The 17774-nt window shown below is 56.2% G+C and overlaps 1 protein-coding gene and 1 non-coding gene across 4 annotated transcripts in view; both read left to right on the top strand.

Moving 5' to 3' along the window:
• The window catches only part of ASS1 (argininosuccinate synthase 1), a 56490-nt gene continuing 38716 nt past the window's right edge, over positions 1-17774 (top strand). Inside the window, exons 1-5 of one of the 3 annotated variants that reach the window (XM_003822373.5) lie at positions 1-290; positions 5560-5621; positions 7500-7609; positions 9582-9650; positions 13618-13806. In XM_003822373.5, the coding sequence (XP_003822421.2) occupies positions 238-290; positions 5560-5621; positions 7500-7609; positions 9582-9650; positions 13618-13806 (483 nt within the window). In that variant the 5' untranslated portion in view covers positions 1-237. Of the gene's footprint in view, positions 494-5559; positions 5622-7499; positions 7610-9581; positions 9651-13617; positions 13807-17774 lie in introns of all 3 variants that reach the window. The other 2 variants (XM_055117575.3, XM_003822372.5) reach the window with 2 other exon arrangements.
• LOC112440924 (small nucleolar RNA U13) lies at positions 5144-5243 on the top strand. Its single transcript, XR_003028911.1, has one exon. It is a non-coding gene; the product is annotated as a small nucleolar RNA U13 (small nucleolar RNA).

Genomic DNA, 17774 nt, shown 5'->3' with positions numbered 1-17774 from the left:
CGCCGGCGCGCCCCTGGGAGGGTGAGCCGGCGCCGGGCCCAGGCCCGGACCTGGTGGGAGGCGGGGGGAGGTGGGGACGAGGCCTGGGGAGGCGGGCCCCGCCCATCTGCAGGTGGCTGTGAACGCTGAGCGGCTCCAGGCGGGGGCCGGGCCCGGGGGCGGGGTCTGTGGCGCGCGTCCCCGCCACGTGTCCCCGGTCACCGGCCCTGCCCCCGGGCCCTGTGCTTATAACCTGGGATGCGCACCCCTGCCAGTCCTGCTCTGCCGCCTGCCACCGCTGCCCGAGCCCGGTAAGGAGCCCTCGGCCCCTCTCGCTGCCCACTCCCTAGCCGAGAACACCCGCTTCCCGGGCCCAGCGGAGGAGGCGTAGAAGACGCCCGCTCCGGGGCCCGCGGAGGCAGAGGGCGGACCTCGATCGCCACTCGCCCGGGACTGGGACCGAGGCAGGAGGGAAGGGGCTCCCGATGCTCAAACGCCTGGCACCGGATTCCAGGTTTCTGGAGCGTGGGGGACGCGGCGGGGGCGCGAGTCCCCGAGCCCGAAGAGCGGCTCGGGTTATTTGTTCCCTGTGCAGCCGGGTCCTTTCTGGACTCCTTCTCGGATCCGGCTTCCTCTGTGTCGTGAAGCCCCCACATGGAGACCTGGGGAGTCCGGAGCGTGTGGGGGGGCTCCCGATTCTCTCTCCCTCTCTCGGACTCGCCGTCTGTCTCCACCTCTATTTCTCTGCGTAAAACCAAGAGTCCAGCCCCTCTGGGGCTTGGACGTATCGCTTTCCCCGCAGCCTCAGTTTACCCTGGACAGATGGGCATGGTGGCCCTGGCTCCCTTCCCTGCAGGGGGCGGCAGCCACCTGGCCCTCCCCGGTGGGGCTGGCGGCCTCGCGGCGGGGTTTCCCTCTGGCCTGGGCTGGGCTCTGTGGGAGGGGCAGTGCCAGGAATATTTTCTATTCGGGCTGCTGTTGCCTTTGGCCCCTGGGCGGCTGCGCCCTCCAGGGAGGCAGGGTCATTGTGAAAGAGAGGAAACTCCTCTCCCAGGCGGCCAGGGCTGTTCCTGAGGAGGGCTGGCCTGGCCTCAGTATTCTTCTCTGAGAAGTGGAGAGTCCACTCCCGAGCAGCCGAGTCAGGCTGCAGGTCTCAGGGCAGGAACAGACCTGTTCTCTCCCCAGGAGTAGATCAAGACCTAGGGGACTTGGGCTTTGATCCTCCCGCTCCCAGCAAGCACAAACCCAGTGATGGGGAGAGCTGGTGAGGCCTTGGCTCAGCCTCCAGATTCCCAAGCTTCCTTTTCATTTTCTTTTCTTTCTAAAAATTTATCAGAGATGTGGACTCGTCATGTTGCCCAGGCTGGCCTCGAGCTCCTGGGCTCAAGCGATCCTCCTCCCTCGGGCCTCCTAAACTGCTAGGATTACAGGCTCGAGCCACCCAAAGCGCCTGGCCCCCAAGCTTCAGTCTGTTAGAGCTGGCTGGGGCTGAGGGCTCAGGAAACATTTGCAGATACTGTGCGGCTCCTAAGGGCTCTGTAGACTGTTGGGTGCTGGGCCTGGGTCCAATTGCACAATAACTGTGCCTGGGGTTAGGTTCTGATGAGAGGGAGGGAGAAGCAGCCACACGGACTGGGAAGCTTGGCTAGGAGCAGGAACTGGAGGAGTCTCCATTCCAAACTCCCTCTCCCTCCCAGACCCCTTAGGCCCAGGGCCTAGGGCGGGGAAGTTTGGGGGTGGGGGCGGGACCCTGTCCTGGTGGGGCCATCTGTGCACCATGCTGAGAAGTAATTCTGGTTCTGCTCTGTGGGGGTGGATCAAGTGAATGAATAGTGACTCCTGCCTGCTGAGCGCCTGGCCGGTGCAGGGGCAGACACGTGGTGAGAGGGAAGGGGAGGCCCCACTCTCAGCACAGTCTCCATTCCTGAGTGCTTGGGAAGCAGGCCCAGGGCCGCAGGAGCCTTGGGGTGGAGCCAGGCCCAAAACAGCCTGCTGCACAAGCGCTTCCCCCTCCCAACCCGGGCCCATCTCATCTTTGGCCTGTGGGTGCTGGGAGGCCAGCCAGGTCAACCAGATGCCTCATCTGAGCACTGACTACACAGTCCCTGAAGTCAGTGGCTTGCCTGTGGGCACCAGGCACCCATGTGGAAAGAGGTAACTTTGCTGGAATTCAGAGTCTAAGTCTCTGATTTCTGATGTAGCTTTGGGCAAAGTTGATCTTCCAAGGGGGACTCCCTCCCCAGACTTGGGGTAGACCAGGCACCCATAGGCACTTTGATATGAGTGGAACGAATGAATGAATGTGCCCTTCTTCCATCACCAAAGACCAACCGAGCTCAGCTGAGTTAGAATGTCAGCGAGGGGTTGCAGGGGAATCTTCCACCAGGCAGTAGGCCTGAGCTGTAGCACACACGCTTTCCAGAGAAATAGTGGGCAGGTTGGCCATGACTCACTGGGGGGCTGGTTTTCTGGAAGGTGTGTAGAGTGAAGGGGAGATCTGAGGTCTCCTAGGAGCCAGGGAGTGGAAGGCCTAGTGCAGGGAAGAGCAAGTGGCCTGCAGTCAGGCTGGGTTTGAAGCCACTAGCTTGTGACCTCAGCTAGCCACTTAGCCTCTGCCTCCTCCTTTGTAAATAGGTGGTAATGGCAGTCTCCACCTTGAGAGGAAGCACCTGTGACTGTGAACATAGTAGCCGCTCTTGTTGTCATTCCAGCTCTGACGTTTTCAAGTAGCACAAGTTTTCCTTAGTGTCAAGTGAGCGCCCAGGCTGGCCTGTTTGCTGGAAGCTGGACAGATGGCTGTGGCTGGGGCCACAGAGAATGCCATCCCAATGAAAGCCAGGTGGCTCTGGTACCTTGACGCGAGGCCACCTTCCCTCCTCCCAGGTGTCTCTTCCGGGGAAGGAGGGCTGGAGGGCAGTGGGCATTTGCCAGGGAGCTGGAGAAACCTGCCGTGGCCCTTTCTGGGGGATGTGGTGGGGGTGGAGCTGGGACTAGGGGAGGCTGAATTCAGCCAGGATCTGCCTGCCAGGCGCAGCTCCCAGGAAGAAAGCCCAATGTCTGGGAGGGTCAGAACCCAGAGGGCTGTCAGGTTGTACAGATGAGGAAATTGAGGCTTAGCAAGCCAGGAACTTGGCTAAGGTCAGCCATGGCAGCGGTGCACAGAGCTTAGTGGGCACATGCTTGGTGCCCAGCTCTGGGCTCCTTCCCCCAGCATCTCACCCAATCCTTACAGTCGCCCTGTGGGGAGCAGGCTGTTTGCACCCCTATTTTGCAGCTGAGCAGTTATGCTAGAGAGCTGAAGCCACTCAAACCCATGTCTGGTGGACTTGACCTCTGTCCTGTGCCTGGAGTGAGTGCTCACTGGATTGCAGCTGTGGTTCCTTCTCTCCCTGTCACTTCCTCCCCCGACACCAAACCCTCAGTTTCATTTAGTTTTTGCCTCGGGCTGCAAATGCAGCTTAGGGACCTGCGGAGGCTGAGGGAGGGGGGTGCCCCACCCGCTGCTGGGAGGGCAGGAGCAACGCTGCTGTCTGATTGCATCATTTTCCCAAGCCCATCTGCCCAGCTCATTTCTCTGCATGCATACACTGGCCCCAACACCCACACACGTGTGCATGCACACAGGCACACATGTGCAAGCCCAAACACATCACACACATGCATGCACACACATTGTGTACTCTCAGGTACGCACCCCTGGGTGCACACAGGTGTGTGCGCACGCACGCACACACACACACACACACACACACACTGTCTCAGGTACACACGCCAGGTCCATGCATTGCTTCACACTGCCCAGCCCCAGAGGCTGAAGGCCTCAGAGTCCACACCTGCCCAGCTACAACCTGGCAGGCAGGAGGGGCTCACTGGTTTCTTTTGGTTTATTTAAGACAGAGTTTCACTCTGTCACCCAGGCTGGAGTGTGGTGGCACGATCTTGGCTCACTGCAACCTTTACCTCCCAGGTTCAAGCGATTCTCGTGCCTCAGCCTCCCAAGTAGCTGGGACTACAGGTGTGTGCCGCCACACTCAGCTAATTTTTGTATTTTTAATAGAGACAGGGTTTTGCCACGTTGGCCAGGCTGGTCTGGAACTCCTGACCTCAAGTGATCCACCCACCTCGGCCATCCAAAGTGCTGGGATTACAGGCATGAACCACCGTGCTCAGCCATGAGAGCATGTGTAGGACTCCACAGCTTCAGGGCACCCCAGCCCTCTTTTTGCGGTGAGGAGCTGACCTCCAGAGAGTGGAACTAGTAGCATTGTTCTAAGTGCCTGCCACAGGCATCTGGGAGATGGTCCCTGTTTCCATGGAGCTCGTAGTGGGGGAGAGGGCAGTTAGAATACAGCATTATGGCCGGATGTAGTGGCCCATGCCTGGAATCCCAGCACTTTGAGAGGCTGAGGCAGGCAGATCGCTTGAGTCCAGGAGTTCGAGACCAGCCTGGGCAATGTGGTGAAACCCCATCTCTACAAAAAATACAAAAATTAGGCAGGTGTGGTGGCATGTGCCTGTAGTCCCAGCTACTTGGGGGTGGTGGCACTGAGCTGGGGTGGGAGGATCCCTTGAGCCCAAGAGGTCGAGGCTGTGGTGAGCTGAGATTGCATCACTGCACTCCAGCCTAGGTGACAGAATGAGACCCTGTCTGAAAAAAAAAAAAAAAAAAAAAAGGATACAGCTCTGATGGGCAGGAGGCATGGCGGGTCACTGAGGCGATGCAGGTGATCCAGCTGTTTCTGTGGAGCTGCCCCTCCGTGTTTCTGTGGAGCTGCCTCTCTTGGCTCCAGGTGCCTCTGGGAGGGGGCAGGAGCAGGGGTGACTCTCAGAGCTGGGTGAATCTTGGGCCAGCATCATCAGATCACACTTGCCCAGGACTTCCTTTCCTTGAGTCTCCAGTGGTGGTCTTGTACCTATGAGCAGTGGGTTAAGGAGCCGAGCTGATCTGAGTTTGAGTCCTGGCTCTGCTGCCTACCAGTCAAATGAGATGCAGGGCAAGTTCCTCAGCCCAAGCCTCAGTTTTCCTGCCTCTAAAATGAAGAGAACCCCAGATGGAAGGGCTTGGCCTAAGACGGACATGTCTATTCCCTTGATTGTGGTGTTGATGTCACGGGCGCATCCGCACGCCGAAACTTGCTAAATTGGACACAAAAAAAATGCGATTATTTTTGTAGTTGATGAATGTGCTGATTGGGTATTCTCGTGTGTGTGTGAGGTGCCATCCTCAAACTTTTTTATGATGTTGGCACATTACCCATCTGATATTTAAAAAATGCAATTTATGATATGTCAAGTAGACCTCAATAGAGCTGTTTTAAAACATACAACAGAATTTCCCCCAACCCAACCACACCACCCGCGCCATCACACACAAACAGGGGTAGGCTTCCACACATTTCCTGAATGCCTTCTGGAGCAGGGGGCAGGAGGCAGAAGGCAGGACAGGTGGCTCTGGGGCTCCTGGGCCTCCTCCGCGCAGTGAGGCTGCTCACAGGAGATTGGGCGGCTGGAAAGTAAGGTTTAGGGCCTCTGGGACGGCCCAGGCTACCTGCAGGCAGCTGAGTAGCTCTGCTTTTGCAGAGTGGTCCACTGCACTGTGAAGACAGATTCCAGACGCCGGGAACTCACGCCTCCAATCCCAGGTACTGCCCACCTTAAGTCCTCCCTGCCTGCCTTCCTCCCTCCTTCCCTCCATCCTGCATGGCCAATTGCCTGGCTGCAGTTGCCATGGATACCACCTGCTGGCTCCAGGGTTAGGGCTGGCTGAGTCACCAGCAACTCAGGGCCAGGGGGTTGAATGCCCAGTAGGGACGTTGTGGGCACCGACCAGAACCATCTTCTCTGCCCCAGCTGCATGGTCCATGAGGTGTTTCCCCTTCTAAGTCCAAAGGGCAGCACAGGCCTGTGAGACCCGGTTGACTGGCGGGTGGGACCGTGCAGCATGCACGGGACTGAATTCTCATGTGACGGAGCTCCAAAGTCCACCTGGCTACACGGCTAGGCACTGCAGCAGAGGACGGGAGGCCTGGGAAAGCCACTTCTTCTCCCCGAGCTTCCAGGCACACGGAGAGTGCTCAGGATGGTGATGCCTGCATCACTGCAATGGTGATGGCCGGGTGACCCTTCTGGGCTCCGCTTCCCCAATAGTGTCTAATAAAGACCCTGGGTGACTCTGACCTTGTGACGTTGGTCAGACTCCGGTGGAAATGTTCCCAGGCAGAACAAACATGCCCTGTACATTTGGGAAATGCGGGATGCTGGGGCCAGGTGTCCACGGAGGCTGGAACCAGGAGGCCTGGGCCCACATCTGCCCCTGCTGCTTGTTGATCCGATGACCCTGGGCAGGTGACCTCGTCTCCCTAACCCTGGTTTCCTGTTCAGCAAATTGGACACAGTGAAGACACCCAAGCCCAGGGCCACAGGAGGCATGTTGGAGGCAGGGGCAGGGCGAGCCCAAGGGCAGCCCAGGATTCAGGGAGAGCCCTCGGGGAAGAAGCATGGCTGCAAAGATCAGGAGACAGGAGGCCTTGGCGCCTTCGGGAGGCTTCACTGTGACGGAGGGTGGGGCAGGATGGGAGACCGCAGGCACTTCCCGGCTGCAGAGGGCCTGGCTGCAGAGAGCCCTCGTGCCCATCTGTCCCCCCGGGAAGGGCCGCTGGTTGCAGAGGTCTTAGGCCTCTGCCTGTCTATCGCCTTCCCTCCCTGGGCCTCAGTTTCTCTACCTCCACCTGGGGGAAGTTGTTCTCTGAGCCCCTCCAAACTGGGCATTGGCAGAGTTGAATTCAGAGGCGCTCACATTTGGAGACACGATGTCTAAAATTCCAGCCAGTGAAGGTTCCATGGGGTTGCAGGTAGGAGAGGGACTGGGGCTGGGCCCCTGCCCCACAGCGTCCTTCTCCACCTGAAGGTGGGTGGCGGCACTGCATGCTGGGGAAGCACAGATTCTTGTGCCCTCTGTGACCTTGAGCCTGCCACTGACCTCTCTGAGCCCTGCTGGCTGCCTCCCCAATAGGAATGACAACTCCTACTTCATGAGGTTGTAGTGGGGGCTCAGGGGCACAGGGAGATCCCGCTGAGGCTCCCAGGGCCCTGCCTGGCGCTTGGCAAGGAGCGGTTCTGATGGGGGATGTGTCAGCTGCCAGGGGCTCAGAGCCAAGGCCCCTCCTGCTTGCGTGCATTCTTCACATCCTGGCCTTGGGCCAAACTGCTCAGCCTCAGCCGCCTTCCCTCGCTGCTGGGGGATCAGGTCCAAGAGATGCCTCTCCCCGACCAGCCTAGGACTGCAGTCAGCATTCCTAGGCCCCAGTGTGGTCTGTGGGGCTGTGTGCAGAGTGTGCGAGGTCAGGGTCCCCGGGGGTGGCAGGCACTGAAGGCGAACATCCTGTTCCCGACCTCCAGTGGCAGCTTGCCCGGGAGACAAGGCTGTCCAAGGCCAAGGTCGGGGCTGGGCTGTCTGCAGGGGCTGGCGGGGGGCACTGGCTGTCTCAGGGTCACTCAGGTTGTTCCTCGACTCCCGCCAGACGCTATGTCCAGCAAAGGCTCCGTGGTTCTGGCCTACAGTGGCGGCCTGGACACCTCGTGCATCCTCGTGTGGCTGAAGGAACAAGGCTATGACGTCATTGCCTATCTGGTGAGGGAGCGACCTGGGTGTCTGTCTTCCTGCGTGTCCCGCAACCTGTCCTGTCTGCCCCCTGCCAGCCTCTGTCTGGGTTGTCAGCCTGTCTGCTCACCGTCACTCATTCAAGCCTGGCCTCTTCTCTCGAAGCCTGTCTTGAACTGGAACTAGGAAAATAGCTTCTCGTTGTACTGCCTCACTTTCTCCATCTGCAAATTGGCCATCCTTGAGATGCCTTCCAGAGCCAGGTGATGGAGGCGCGGGGAGGGCACAGAAGTGAACTTGGCAGTGCTGCTGGCTTAGCCTGCTTGCAGAGAGGCAGTGGGCTGGGACCTGCTGCCAGCCCTGGGAAGGCACACAGTTTTCCCATCTCCAGAGTATGCTGTCAGCCTGCAGTAATTCAGCAAAGATTGTGGAATCCTGAGCTGGAAGGACCCTGGGGGATCACCTGGTTCTGGGATGGGAAATAGGTCACAGGTGATGGGTTATGTGTGAAGCCACTTCCTCATCCAGGGCCCATAGGAGTCATCCCTCTCAAACTAGCTCCTCTTCGACTGAACCTGGCCACAGCTCTGAGTCCTTCTCTGTGTGGCTGTGCTGTTCAGGACTCTTAGGTGCAAATTTTAGAAACTCAACTCAAACCAACTTATGCAAAAAGGAAAGGGAAAAGACAATTCTTGGCTCACACAACTGAGAAGTCCAGGGGTAGGATGGCTTCAGGCAGGGCTGGATCCAGGTGCTTCTAAGATCTGTCTCCAACTCTACTTGGCTTCATTCTTGGCCTCTCCACAGGGCAGGCAAGGCTCATGGTCACCCTCATAGCCCACCTTTCCCAAAAAGGAGGGCTTACCCCCAGTAGGGCCCATGGGGACCCACCATGCATTAGTCCCTATGGCTGCATCATGGGGTGCGAGGCTTGGGCCATGAGCCTACTCCTACAGTGGGCGGGATTTGTTCCTCTCCATCCCTGTGGAATGGGGTCCACCCAGGAAAGAAGGTTCTGTTTCCAAAGGAAGTGAGCCTGGGTCTCTGGACAGACAAAACTTAGCTCTTGCCAAAAGTGGCTTGTTTGCCGGCATATTGGCGTGTCTAACTGCGCCCAATGCCCTTGTCATTCAGGTTGGGGAAAGTGAGGCCCAGGGGAAGACATACTTTGCTCACAGTCACCTGGTGGGTGAGAGCACAGCTTTGAGGGGCTGCAAAGAGCCCAGGGTGTATCCATCTCACTGTAGGCAGCACAGCGGGGCAATCAGAGCTGGAGCTGGCCGTATAGACCCCTGGGCTACCACCTGGGGGATTTAAAAGCTGAATGTGATTCAGATAAGCACCTGCAGCTGGGCTTTGGCAAGATTCCAGGGTCTGGTGAGCCGAATGAAGGGAGTGAGGGCTGAGGCCAGGATCTGGGCAGCAGGCCAGAGTCCAGGCAGCAGGAAACATGGCAGTGTCTAGACAGGGGCTGTCAGACCCCGAGGTCAGGGCACCGGCCACAGGGACGGAGCTGGAAGTTCCTGAGCACGGGCTTCTCTGCCTCCCGCCTCTCAGCTGCCTCAGGATGGCCAAGGCATGGCCTTTGACTAGGGAGGAGAGCTGGAGGCTAGGAAGGCCCTGACAAGCTAATCTTTGCACTGGCTGAGAAAGAGTATTCTGGAAAAGACAGATGAGTTTCAGGAGAACCCTAGACCTTCCAGCAACGACAGCAAATGGTTGTCTCCCAGCAGCCTGTGTGGCCAGGGCCAGGCTCAGCCAATGCTCCAACCCATGGAAGCCACCAGCCATCACCACGCTGCAATCCAGCTCCCAATCTCACCTCCTGGAAGAATCTCACCTCTCCAGGCCTTGGGCTTTGTCCTTTTTCCTTCTTACTGTGACTTGGCCATGGAATGGAAGCTGTCTCTGTAGCAGGGGGTGGGGGGCTGCTGCATGCGGATGGTGTGAACTCAGGGCTTCCCCCAGGGGCTGACGGAGCCTCTCTGCTTCTGCTTCTCAGGCCAACATTGGCCAGAAGGAAGACTTCGAGGAAGCCAGGAGGAAGGCACTGAAGCTTGGGGCCAAAAAGGTACCAGGCGGGAGGCAGGGGTTTGGGCTGGGAGTGGGGCAGTGATGTGGAGGGCAGTGGTGGATGCTCCTGCCCCAGGGATCCCATCCCTTCCAGTGTGTCTTCTTGCTTCTAAGAGTATGAGATCATCCTGCTCTCAGGTGTGTGAACCCTCTTGTTTTTCTGCCTCCCCCACGCCCTCTTCCACCCACCCACCTTCCCATCCAGGTGGAGTGTCTCTTCCCCACCCACCTACCTTCCCTTCTCTTTTATCTCTCTGTCCATCTATGCACCCACTCACCCTCTTTTATCTCTGTTTATCTACTCGTCCACATATCCATCCATCATTCATCCCTCCATTAGCTATCCATCGATCCATCCATCCATCCATTCAGCCATCAATCCATCCATCCATCACCCACCCATCCATTCACCCATCATCCATCCATCCATCCATCCATCCATTCATCTATTCATCCATCATCCATCCACCCATCCATCCATCACCCATCCTCTCATCCACCCATCCATTATCCATCATTCATCCATCCATTACCCATCCATCCGTTCATCCATCCATCCATCATCCATCTATCCATCTATCCATCCATCATCCATCCATCCATTCATCCATTCATCCATCATCCATCCATCCATTCACCCATCATCCATTCATCCAGCCATCATCCATCTATCCATCCATCATCCATTTATTCATCCATCATCCATCCATCATCCATCCATCCATCCACCATTCATCATCCTTCCATGCGTCATCCATTCATCCATCCATCATCTACCCATGCATCCATCCATCATCCATCCGTCTATTCATCCATCCATTCATCCATCCATCATCTATCCATCCCTCCCATTATCCATTCACCCATCCATCCCTTCATTATCCATCCATCCATCCACATATCCATCTGTCATTAATCCCTCCACTGTCTATCCATCCATTCATCCAGACAGCCAGCCATTCATCTATCCATCCATCCATCCATCCTTCATCCATCCACCGTTTTTCTATCCATCCATTCATCCATCCATCCATCTGTCATCCATCATCCATCCGTCTGTCCATCATCCCCCTACCTGTCCTTCCCTCTTTTATCTCTCTGTCTACCCATTCTTCCATTCATTCAACAGAATCAGAGAACTCCAAGTGAGTCCGGTGCATTGATTGTGAATCTAGGCATGTGGCAGGCAGACCCCTGTCCCGTATGGGGCATTTATGATGAACAGGGTCATCAGGACCCCTGCTCACATGTGCTCACTCCCCATGGAGAAGCCCTTGCCACTTGTGCCCCTTCATTTGGGAGAGTGAGCAGGGGACATAGCAGGGATGATGTGCAAGGCCACCAGCCCACCTGCAGGGTCAGAGCTGATCCCCTCTGTGGGGTGCTTCTGCAGGGTTGCCACGGTAATTAGCATGTTAAAATGAACACGGGAGGGAGTGGATGCCCCAGTCCCAAGTCACCTACTGGCCACAGGCCTGGAACGAGAATGTCCCTCCTTGGTTCTGTGCCTCCCAAGTGCTGGAGAGCAGAGGGGTTGTCTGAGCAGTAGCCCAGGAAGGGGAGAAAGAGCCCTGAGTGTTGAAGATTCGAGTGCGCTTTCAGCAGTGCAGGAGCAGGCTTTGTGCATGGCTTCAGCTTTTGTCCTTTATTCTAGATGAGCAGTTCTCAAACCTTGTGGTCTTGGGAACCCTCTACACTCTAATTTACGTGGTGTTTTTAATGTTTATTTTCTTGCATATAACATTAGGATGGGCCAGGCACAGTGGCTCACGCCTGTAATCCCAGCACTTTGGCAGGCTGAGGCAGGCAGATCACCTGAGGTCAGGAGTTCAAGACCAGCCTGGCCAACATGGTGAAACCCTGTCTCTACTAAAAATACAAAAATTAGCTGGGCGTGATGGTGGGTGCCTGTAATCCCAGATGCTCGGGAGGCTGAGGCAGGAGAGTCGCTTGAACCCAGGAGGCGGAGGTTGCAGTGAGCCAAAATCACACCATTGCACTCCATCCTGGGCAACAACAGCAAAACTCTGTCTAAAAAAAAAACCAACCAACCAAACAAACAAACACAAAAACACATTTATCCTAATGTTTTTTATATATCCTTAGTCCCAGTTACTTTCTTTTCTTTGCCTTTTTATTTCATTTTTTAAAATGATTTTTTTCAAAATAATTATAGACACAGGAAGTTGCAAAAGCAGTACCAAGAATTTCTCGACTCTTAAAAATTATTGAAGGCCTTGGCTGGGTGTGGTGGCTCACACTTGTAATCCTAGCACTTTGGGAGGCTGAAGTGGGCAGATCTCTTGAGGTCAGGAGTTTGAGACCAGCCTGGCCAACCAGCCTAGTTTCTTTAGTAGAGAAACCCCACATGCCTGTAGTCCCAGCCACTCGGGAGGCTGAGGCAGGAGAATCACTTGAACCTGGAAGGCAGAGGTTACAGTGAGCCAAGATTGCACCTCTGCACTCCAGTCTGGATGACAGAGAGTCCATCTCAAAAAAAAAAATTACTGAAGGCCTTAGAGAGCTTTTGTGGATTACATCTGTTGATATTTATCACATTAGAAATAAAAGCTGAAATGTTTTAAATGAACAGTTCATGTTAACATAAGTAACATTACACTTATGAAAAATAACTATTTTCTCAAACAAAAAATTTTAGTTAAGAATCTTACTGGCTTCCATTTTTGCAAATCTCTGTAATGTCTGGCTTGACAGAAAACAGATGGACTCTTGTAGCGGTTTTCTGCATTCACTTGTTTTTTCGTTTGTTTGTTTGTTTTTCTTTTTTAGCCTCCCAGGGCTTCCTCGCTATGTGATGCCTTGTTTTATTGAAGTTTATGAAGAAAACTGGGCAACACAGTGAGATCCCATCTCTACAAAAAAATAAAAAACTTAGCCGGACGTGGTAGCACATGCCCGTAGTCCCAGCTACTCAAGAGGCTGAGGTGGGAGGATTGCTTGAACCCAGGAGGTTGAGGCTGCAGTGAGCTAGGCTCACACCACTGCACTCCAGTCTGGATGACAGAGAAAGACCCTGTCTCAAAAAAACACAAAAAAAGTTTTCACTCAGTGTCTCCCTGAAAAGTCATTGGGAACCCCTGGGGGTCTACATTTCAAGAACCATTCCTCTAGATTGGGGTTTCTCAGTCTCGGCATTGTTTCCGTGTGGCTGGCCGCCCTGTGCATGGGAGGATTTTAGCAGCATCCCCAGAGCCTTTACCCACTAGATGCCAGAATTCCACCCCCCACCTGGTAGTTGTGGCAACCAAAAATATCTCCAGATATTTCCAAATGCCTCCCCTACTCCCACCCCCAACAGGGACAAAACCGTCTCTGGTTGGGAACTACTGCTGTGAGATCTTAGGTGACAACTAAGTTTCATCTTGTTGGGGCTGATTTAGAAGCCACATCCAGCTTCACAGAATGGTGCATCAGGATTGATTAGGAGGCCGGCTGCGGTGGCTTGTGCCTGTAATCCCAGCACTTTGGGAGGCCGAGGCAGGTGTATCACCTGAGGTCAGGGGTTCAAGACCAACCTGGCCAACATGGTGAAACCCCGTCTCTACCAAAAATACAAAAATTAGCAAGCCATGGTGGCATGCGCCTGTAATCCCAGCTACTCAAGAGGCTGAGGCAGGGGAGTTGCTTGAACCTGGGAGACGGAGGTTGCAGTGAGTTGAGACTGAGCCACTGCACTCCAACCTGGGCAACAGAGCAAGACTTCGACTCAAAAAAAAAAAAAAAAGAGAGCTATTGATTAGCAATGTCTGCCATGAGTGCAGGAGGGAGAGTAACAGTGCAGTGTGCTGGGATTGATGAATGATGTCTGCTACAGATGCAGAAGAAGAAGCACCAGGTACAGCGGGGGTGGCCCCGTATACAGCTAGCTGAGGCCCCTGGGGCTCTGTATGCCAGATGGCCCCTGTCCTTGCCTACTTCTTCCTTCTGGGCTCCTCTTCCCGTAGGTGTTCATTGAGGATGTCAGCAGGGAGTTTGTGGAGGAGTTCATCTGGCCGGCCATCCAGTCCAGCGCACTGTATGAGGACCGCTACCTCCTGGGCACCTCTCTTGCCAGGCCCTGCATCGCCCGCAAACAAGTGGAAATCGCCCAGCGGGAGGGGGCCAAGTATGTGTCCCACGGCGCCACAGGAAAGGTGAGGCACCTGGGAAGGGCCGGGCAGAGGGAGATGAAGGCGGAGGGGCGTGGGAAGGAGATGAGCACCCCTCGAGCGGTTTCCTGGTGTGCCTCCGGGGCAGATTTGGTGCAAGGCGGCTACATGGCTTTGTTTAGACCCCAATGAGAGGGGTAACAGCTCGCCCCTGCGCTCCGTGCATTGTGGCACCTGAACGCCCATTCTGAGTCCTCACCTCCACCTTCTGCTGTGGGAGCGATGTCACCCCATTTGGCAGACTTGCTGCTGAGGCCTGGGGACATTGTCCAAGGTCGCACTGGCCAAGGTCACTGCGTGAGTCCCCCAGGGGACACGCAGGAAAGTGTTGAAAACCCTGAGTTGGCAGAGTAGGGTTCAAAGGCAGCTCTGCTGCTGGCTTGCCGTGTGTCCTCAGCCAGGGCCCTTCTCCCCTTCCTGAACCTCAGTTTCTTCATTTGCAAGATGGGGCTCATGCCATGTCTTAGTTTCCCAGGGCTAGGGTAACAAAATGTCTCAAGCTGGTGGCTTAGAACACAGAACTGTTCTGCCTCATGGTTCTGGAGGCCTGAGGTCCATAGTGAGGGCATGGGCAGGGCCACGTAGCCTCTGAAGGCGCCAGGAAGCCTCCGGCTCAGCCCTCTCTCCAGCTTCCAGTGGCCTCTGGTGTCCCTTAGCGTGTGGCTGCGTCACTCCTGTCCTCCCGTCCTCCATCTTCCCAAGCTGTCTTCTTCCTGTATCTTTGCATCGTCTTCCCTCTGCTTGTCTGTTTACCTTCCCCTTGCTACAGGAACCCCAGTCTTGGATTAGGGCCCTGCAATGACCTCATCTTAACTTGGTTACTTTTTTTGGGGGGCGGGGGGAGGGGGACAAAGTCTCACTCTGTCGCCCAGGCTGGAGTGCAGTGGCTCGATCTTGGCTCACTGCAACCTCTGCCTCCCAGATTGAAGCAATTCTCCTGCCTCAGCCTCCTGAGTAGCTGGGATTACAGGTGTGTACCCCACCACACCCGGCTAATTTTTTGTATTTTTAGTAGAGACGGGATTTCGCCATGTTGGGCAGGCTGGTCTTGAACTCCTGACCTCAAATGATCCACCAGCCTTGGCCTCCCAAAGCACTGGGATTACAGGCGTGGGCCACCATGCCCAGCCTTAACTTGGTTATTTCTGTCAAGACCACATGAGGCCACATTCGGAGGGACTGGGGTTAGGACTTGAACCCATTATTTTGAGGAAACACAAATCAACCCATCCCGTACCCCTTCCCTCCGGGCCGTGTGTCCCAGTGCAGACTGCGGGGTCCCCGTGGGGTGCAAGACAGGGAGCCCCCTGCCTGCTGCTCTTCGGAAGGCAGTCCTTGAGAAACCAGATTCCTGACAATGTTGGCAACTGTCAGCCGATGTTTTTATAAAGACCCAAGTCATGAGCTCTCAGTCAGTGGACAGCACGCCAAGAGCCTGGTACAGGAATTGACTGTTTACCAACCCCACAGTCAGAAGGCTCGGAAACTCCCCAGTGACGGGGAGCTCACTACCTCGCCTGCCCGGGCTGGTCAGGGTGCTGATGGTGGGAAGTCCTGGCTCACTGTGGTGCAGGGACACAAACAGCTAAGATGATGATGGAGGAGACACGGTTGATTTGAGGGTGGCCTCAGAGACAGCCACCCACCAGGATGGCACCTGTCATGTCTTTGAAAGTCCAAGTGTTCGTTTCTTCACTGGAGCACTGGTTCAGCAAGCTTGCACTTGGTATCTGCTGGGAGTTGGGTGCTTGCTGGCATTGGCACAGTGCTAACTTCTTGGGCTCATTGTGTACCTTCAGAGAGCCCATTTCCTGGCAAGAGAAGAGAAAATGGATGTGTGATGAGGAATGGGGGTGGGGTCGGGGGTCTCTGCCAGGGAACTGCGGGGGCAGCAGGCAGGGGCTGAGGATGAGTCTAGAGGAGTGAATAATGGCATGGAGGAGTGTGAGAGGCAGAGGGAACAGCCTGTGGAAAGGCTTAGAGCCAAGAGGCCCTGAAGGACAGTCTGTCTGGGGCTGTGGAGCAGGAGCTATTGCTGTGGGGCAGGCAATAGGGCCAGGACTGGGCTGAGGCCATGCTGGGAGGTTTGGCTTCATCCTGAGGGCAACTGATTAGTGGGTGGAAGGAGGTCTCAGGTTGGATGGAGGTGGCCAGTGACTACCCCAGCGAGATGCTGGGGAAGAGACAGGGGAGAGCTTCTCACAGACTGTGGCCTTGGTTTTTACTGTCACTCCAACTGTGGATGATGGGATGGTAGGAAACCAGGCAAGGAGGGTTGGGCGGGCCTGAGCTGTTGGGCAGGACCGTGTGTGTGCTGCCATCTGTGCAAAGGTGGTGGCAGAGGAGGAGAACCCAGAGGATCAGGACTGGGCGACACAGCGAGACTCTGTCTCAAACAAACAAAAAAAGCTCCCGACCCATCTGCCTTAATGGAATGAGCTGGATCGTGAGCTTCCTATCCCAGAAGGCATAAAAGCCGAGGGCAGGGGATCAGAATTCTGGGAGGGGTCCTGCCCTCAGGTCTTTCCAACGGTACCATTAAGGTTCAGTAGGGCGGCATTCAGGTCTGGTGGAGTGCATGGGTGGGTGGGTGAGTGTGGGTGGGTCGGCTCTGGCTCAGGCAGTTCCCGGGTCCATGCGGAGACCCCCACCCCGGACCAGCCCACATTTAGCCTGCAACAGCCTCCCGCAGCCGTGTGCGCCCCTCCTCCATGTGGCCACCAGAGGGCGCCAGAGGCTTGGGTTTGAGGCCTTGGGGGCCGACAAAGGCGGGAGGAGGTGGCGGCACCACCGGGGTCCTCTTTTCCCCACCCTGGACCTGCAGGGCGTGGTTCTGAGCAGAACGCCCCCCAAGATAGTGCTATGGCCGCTCGGGACTTGGGGGCGTCCCTGCATTCACACTCAGAAGACCCAAGAGGGACGGACTCCGGGGATGCCAGGGAGTAGGTGCTACCTGGCACAGCCACCTCATTCCTGGGGTTGACAGGCAAGGCGTACTTCTGCGCCTCAGTGTCCCTTTATGACAGTACCCAGGAAACCCCCAACAGCCTCTGGAGACAATTTCCGAGAACTGGGGGTGTGAGTGGAGAACCAGGAAGACTGGGAGCGAGGGGGATCCAAGGCCTTGGAGGTGCTGGTCCAGCCTTCAGGCATTTACCCCCTGAGTAACCACCCAGCACCACCATCCCATGAGTATCCACCCAGCACTGCCCCGGGCGCCATCACAGGGGACGGGCCAGGTGGAGGCTTTCGGGTCTTTGGGCTCAGGGAAGGTGACAGTGAAATGTCGGGGGAAGCACGGATTGGCCTGGGATGTGAGGGGGAAGGGCATCCTGTTTGCTAGAACCGCCTGAGCCCAGCCCTGAAAGCAGAGGCGGAGGCAGCCTCCCTCCCAGCACCCCGTCCAGACAGCACCTGGTGCAGAAATTGAGCCGCACTCTCCCCTCCCGTGCCCTGCTGCCAGCCCCACCCCTGCCCACCCAGAGAGCTGCACCGAAGCTGGGGTGGCCCTTGCGGGGCTCCTCTCTCCCCCTAGTTTTGGAAGAGGGGCCTGGAAATATGATTCTGAGACTCTGGCCGGGGAGCGAGAGTTTTGTAAATGGCACCATCTGTATGGGTGCCCCAGGGCAGATGGGAGACCCCAGGCTCCCCATTCCCAGTGGGCCCGTGTTTACATGCATGTTTACACACGTGTGCACAAATATCAGCATGCGGACACTCGTGTGTGAGACACTACATCCTCCTTCTCCCCGGAAAGCTGCCAGGAGCTGCCCTGGTGCTGGGGTCTTGGGGTTCAGAAGGGGAAGGATTGGACTGGCCTCCTTGGCTCTTGCCTGAGATGAGGGCAGAGTTTGAACCAAGGAAGCATTTGTTTGGCCTCTTTGAGGGTCTCTGGCTCCTGAACAGATGGGTGTCCCCATGGCAGCGTCTGGATGGGCAGACAGCAGCCCGGC

The sequence above is a fragment of the Pan paniscus genome, chromosome 11 (assembly GCF_029289425.2).
Source record: "Pan paniscus chromosome 11, NHGRI_mPanPan1-v2.0_pri, whole genome shotgun sequence".
NCBI lineage: Eukaryota > Metazoa > Chordata > Mammalia > Primates > Hominidae > Pan > Pan paniscus.
The sequence above is the reverse complement of the archived record's forward strand: the minus strand, read 5'-3'. Positions and strand labels throughout refer to the sequence as shown.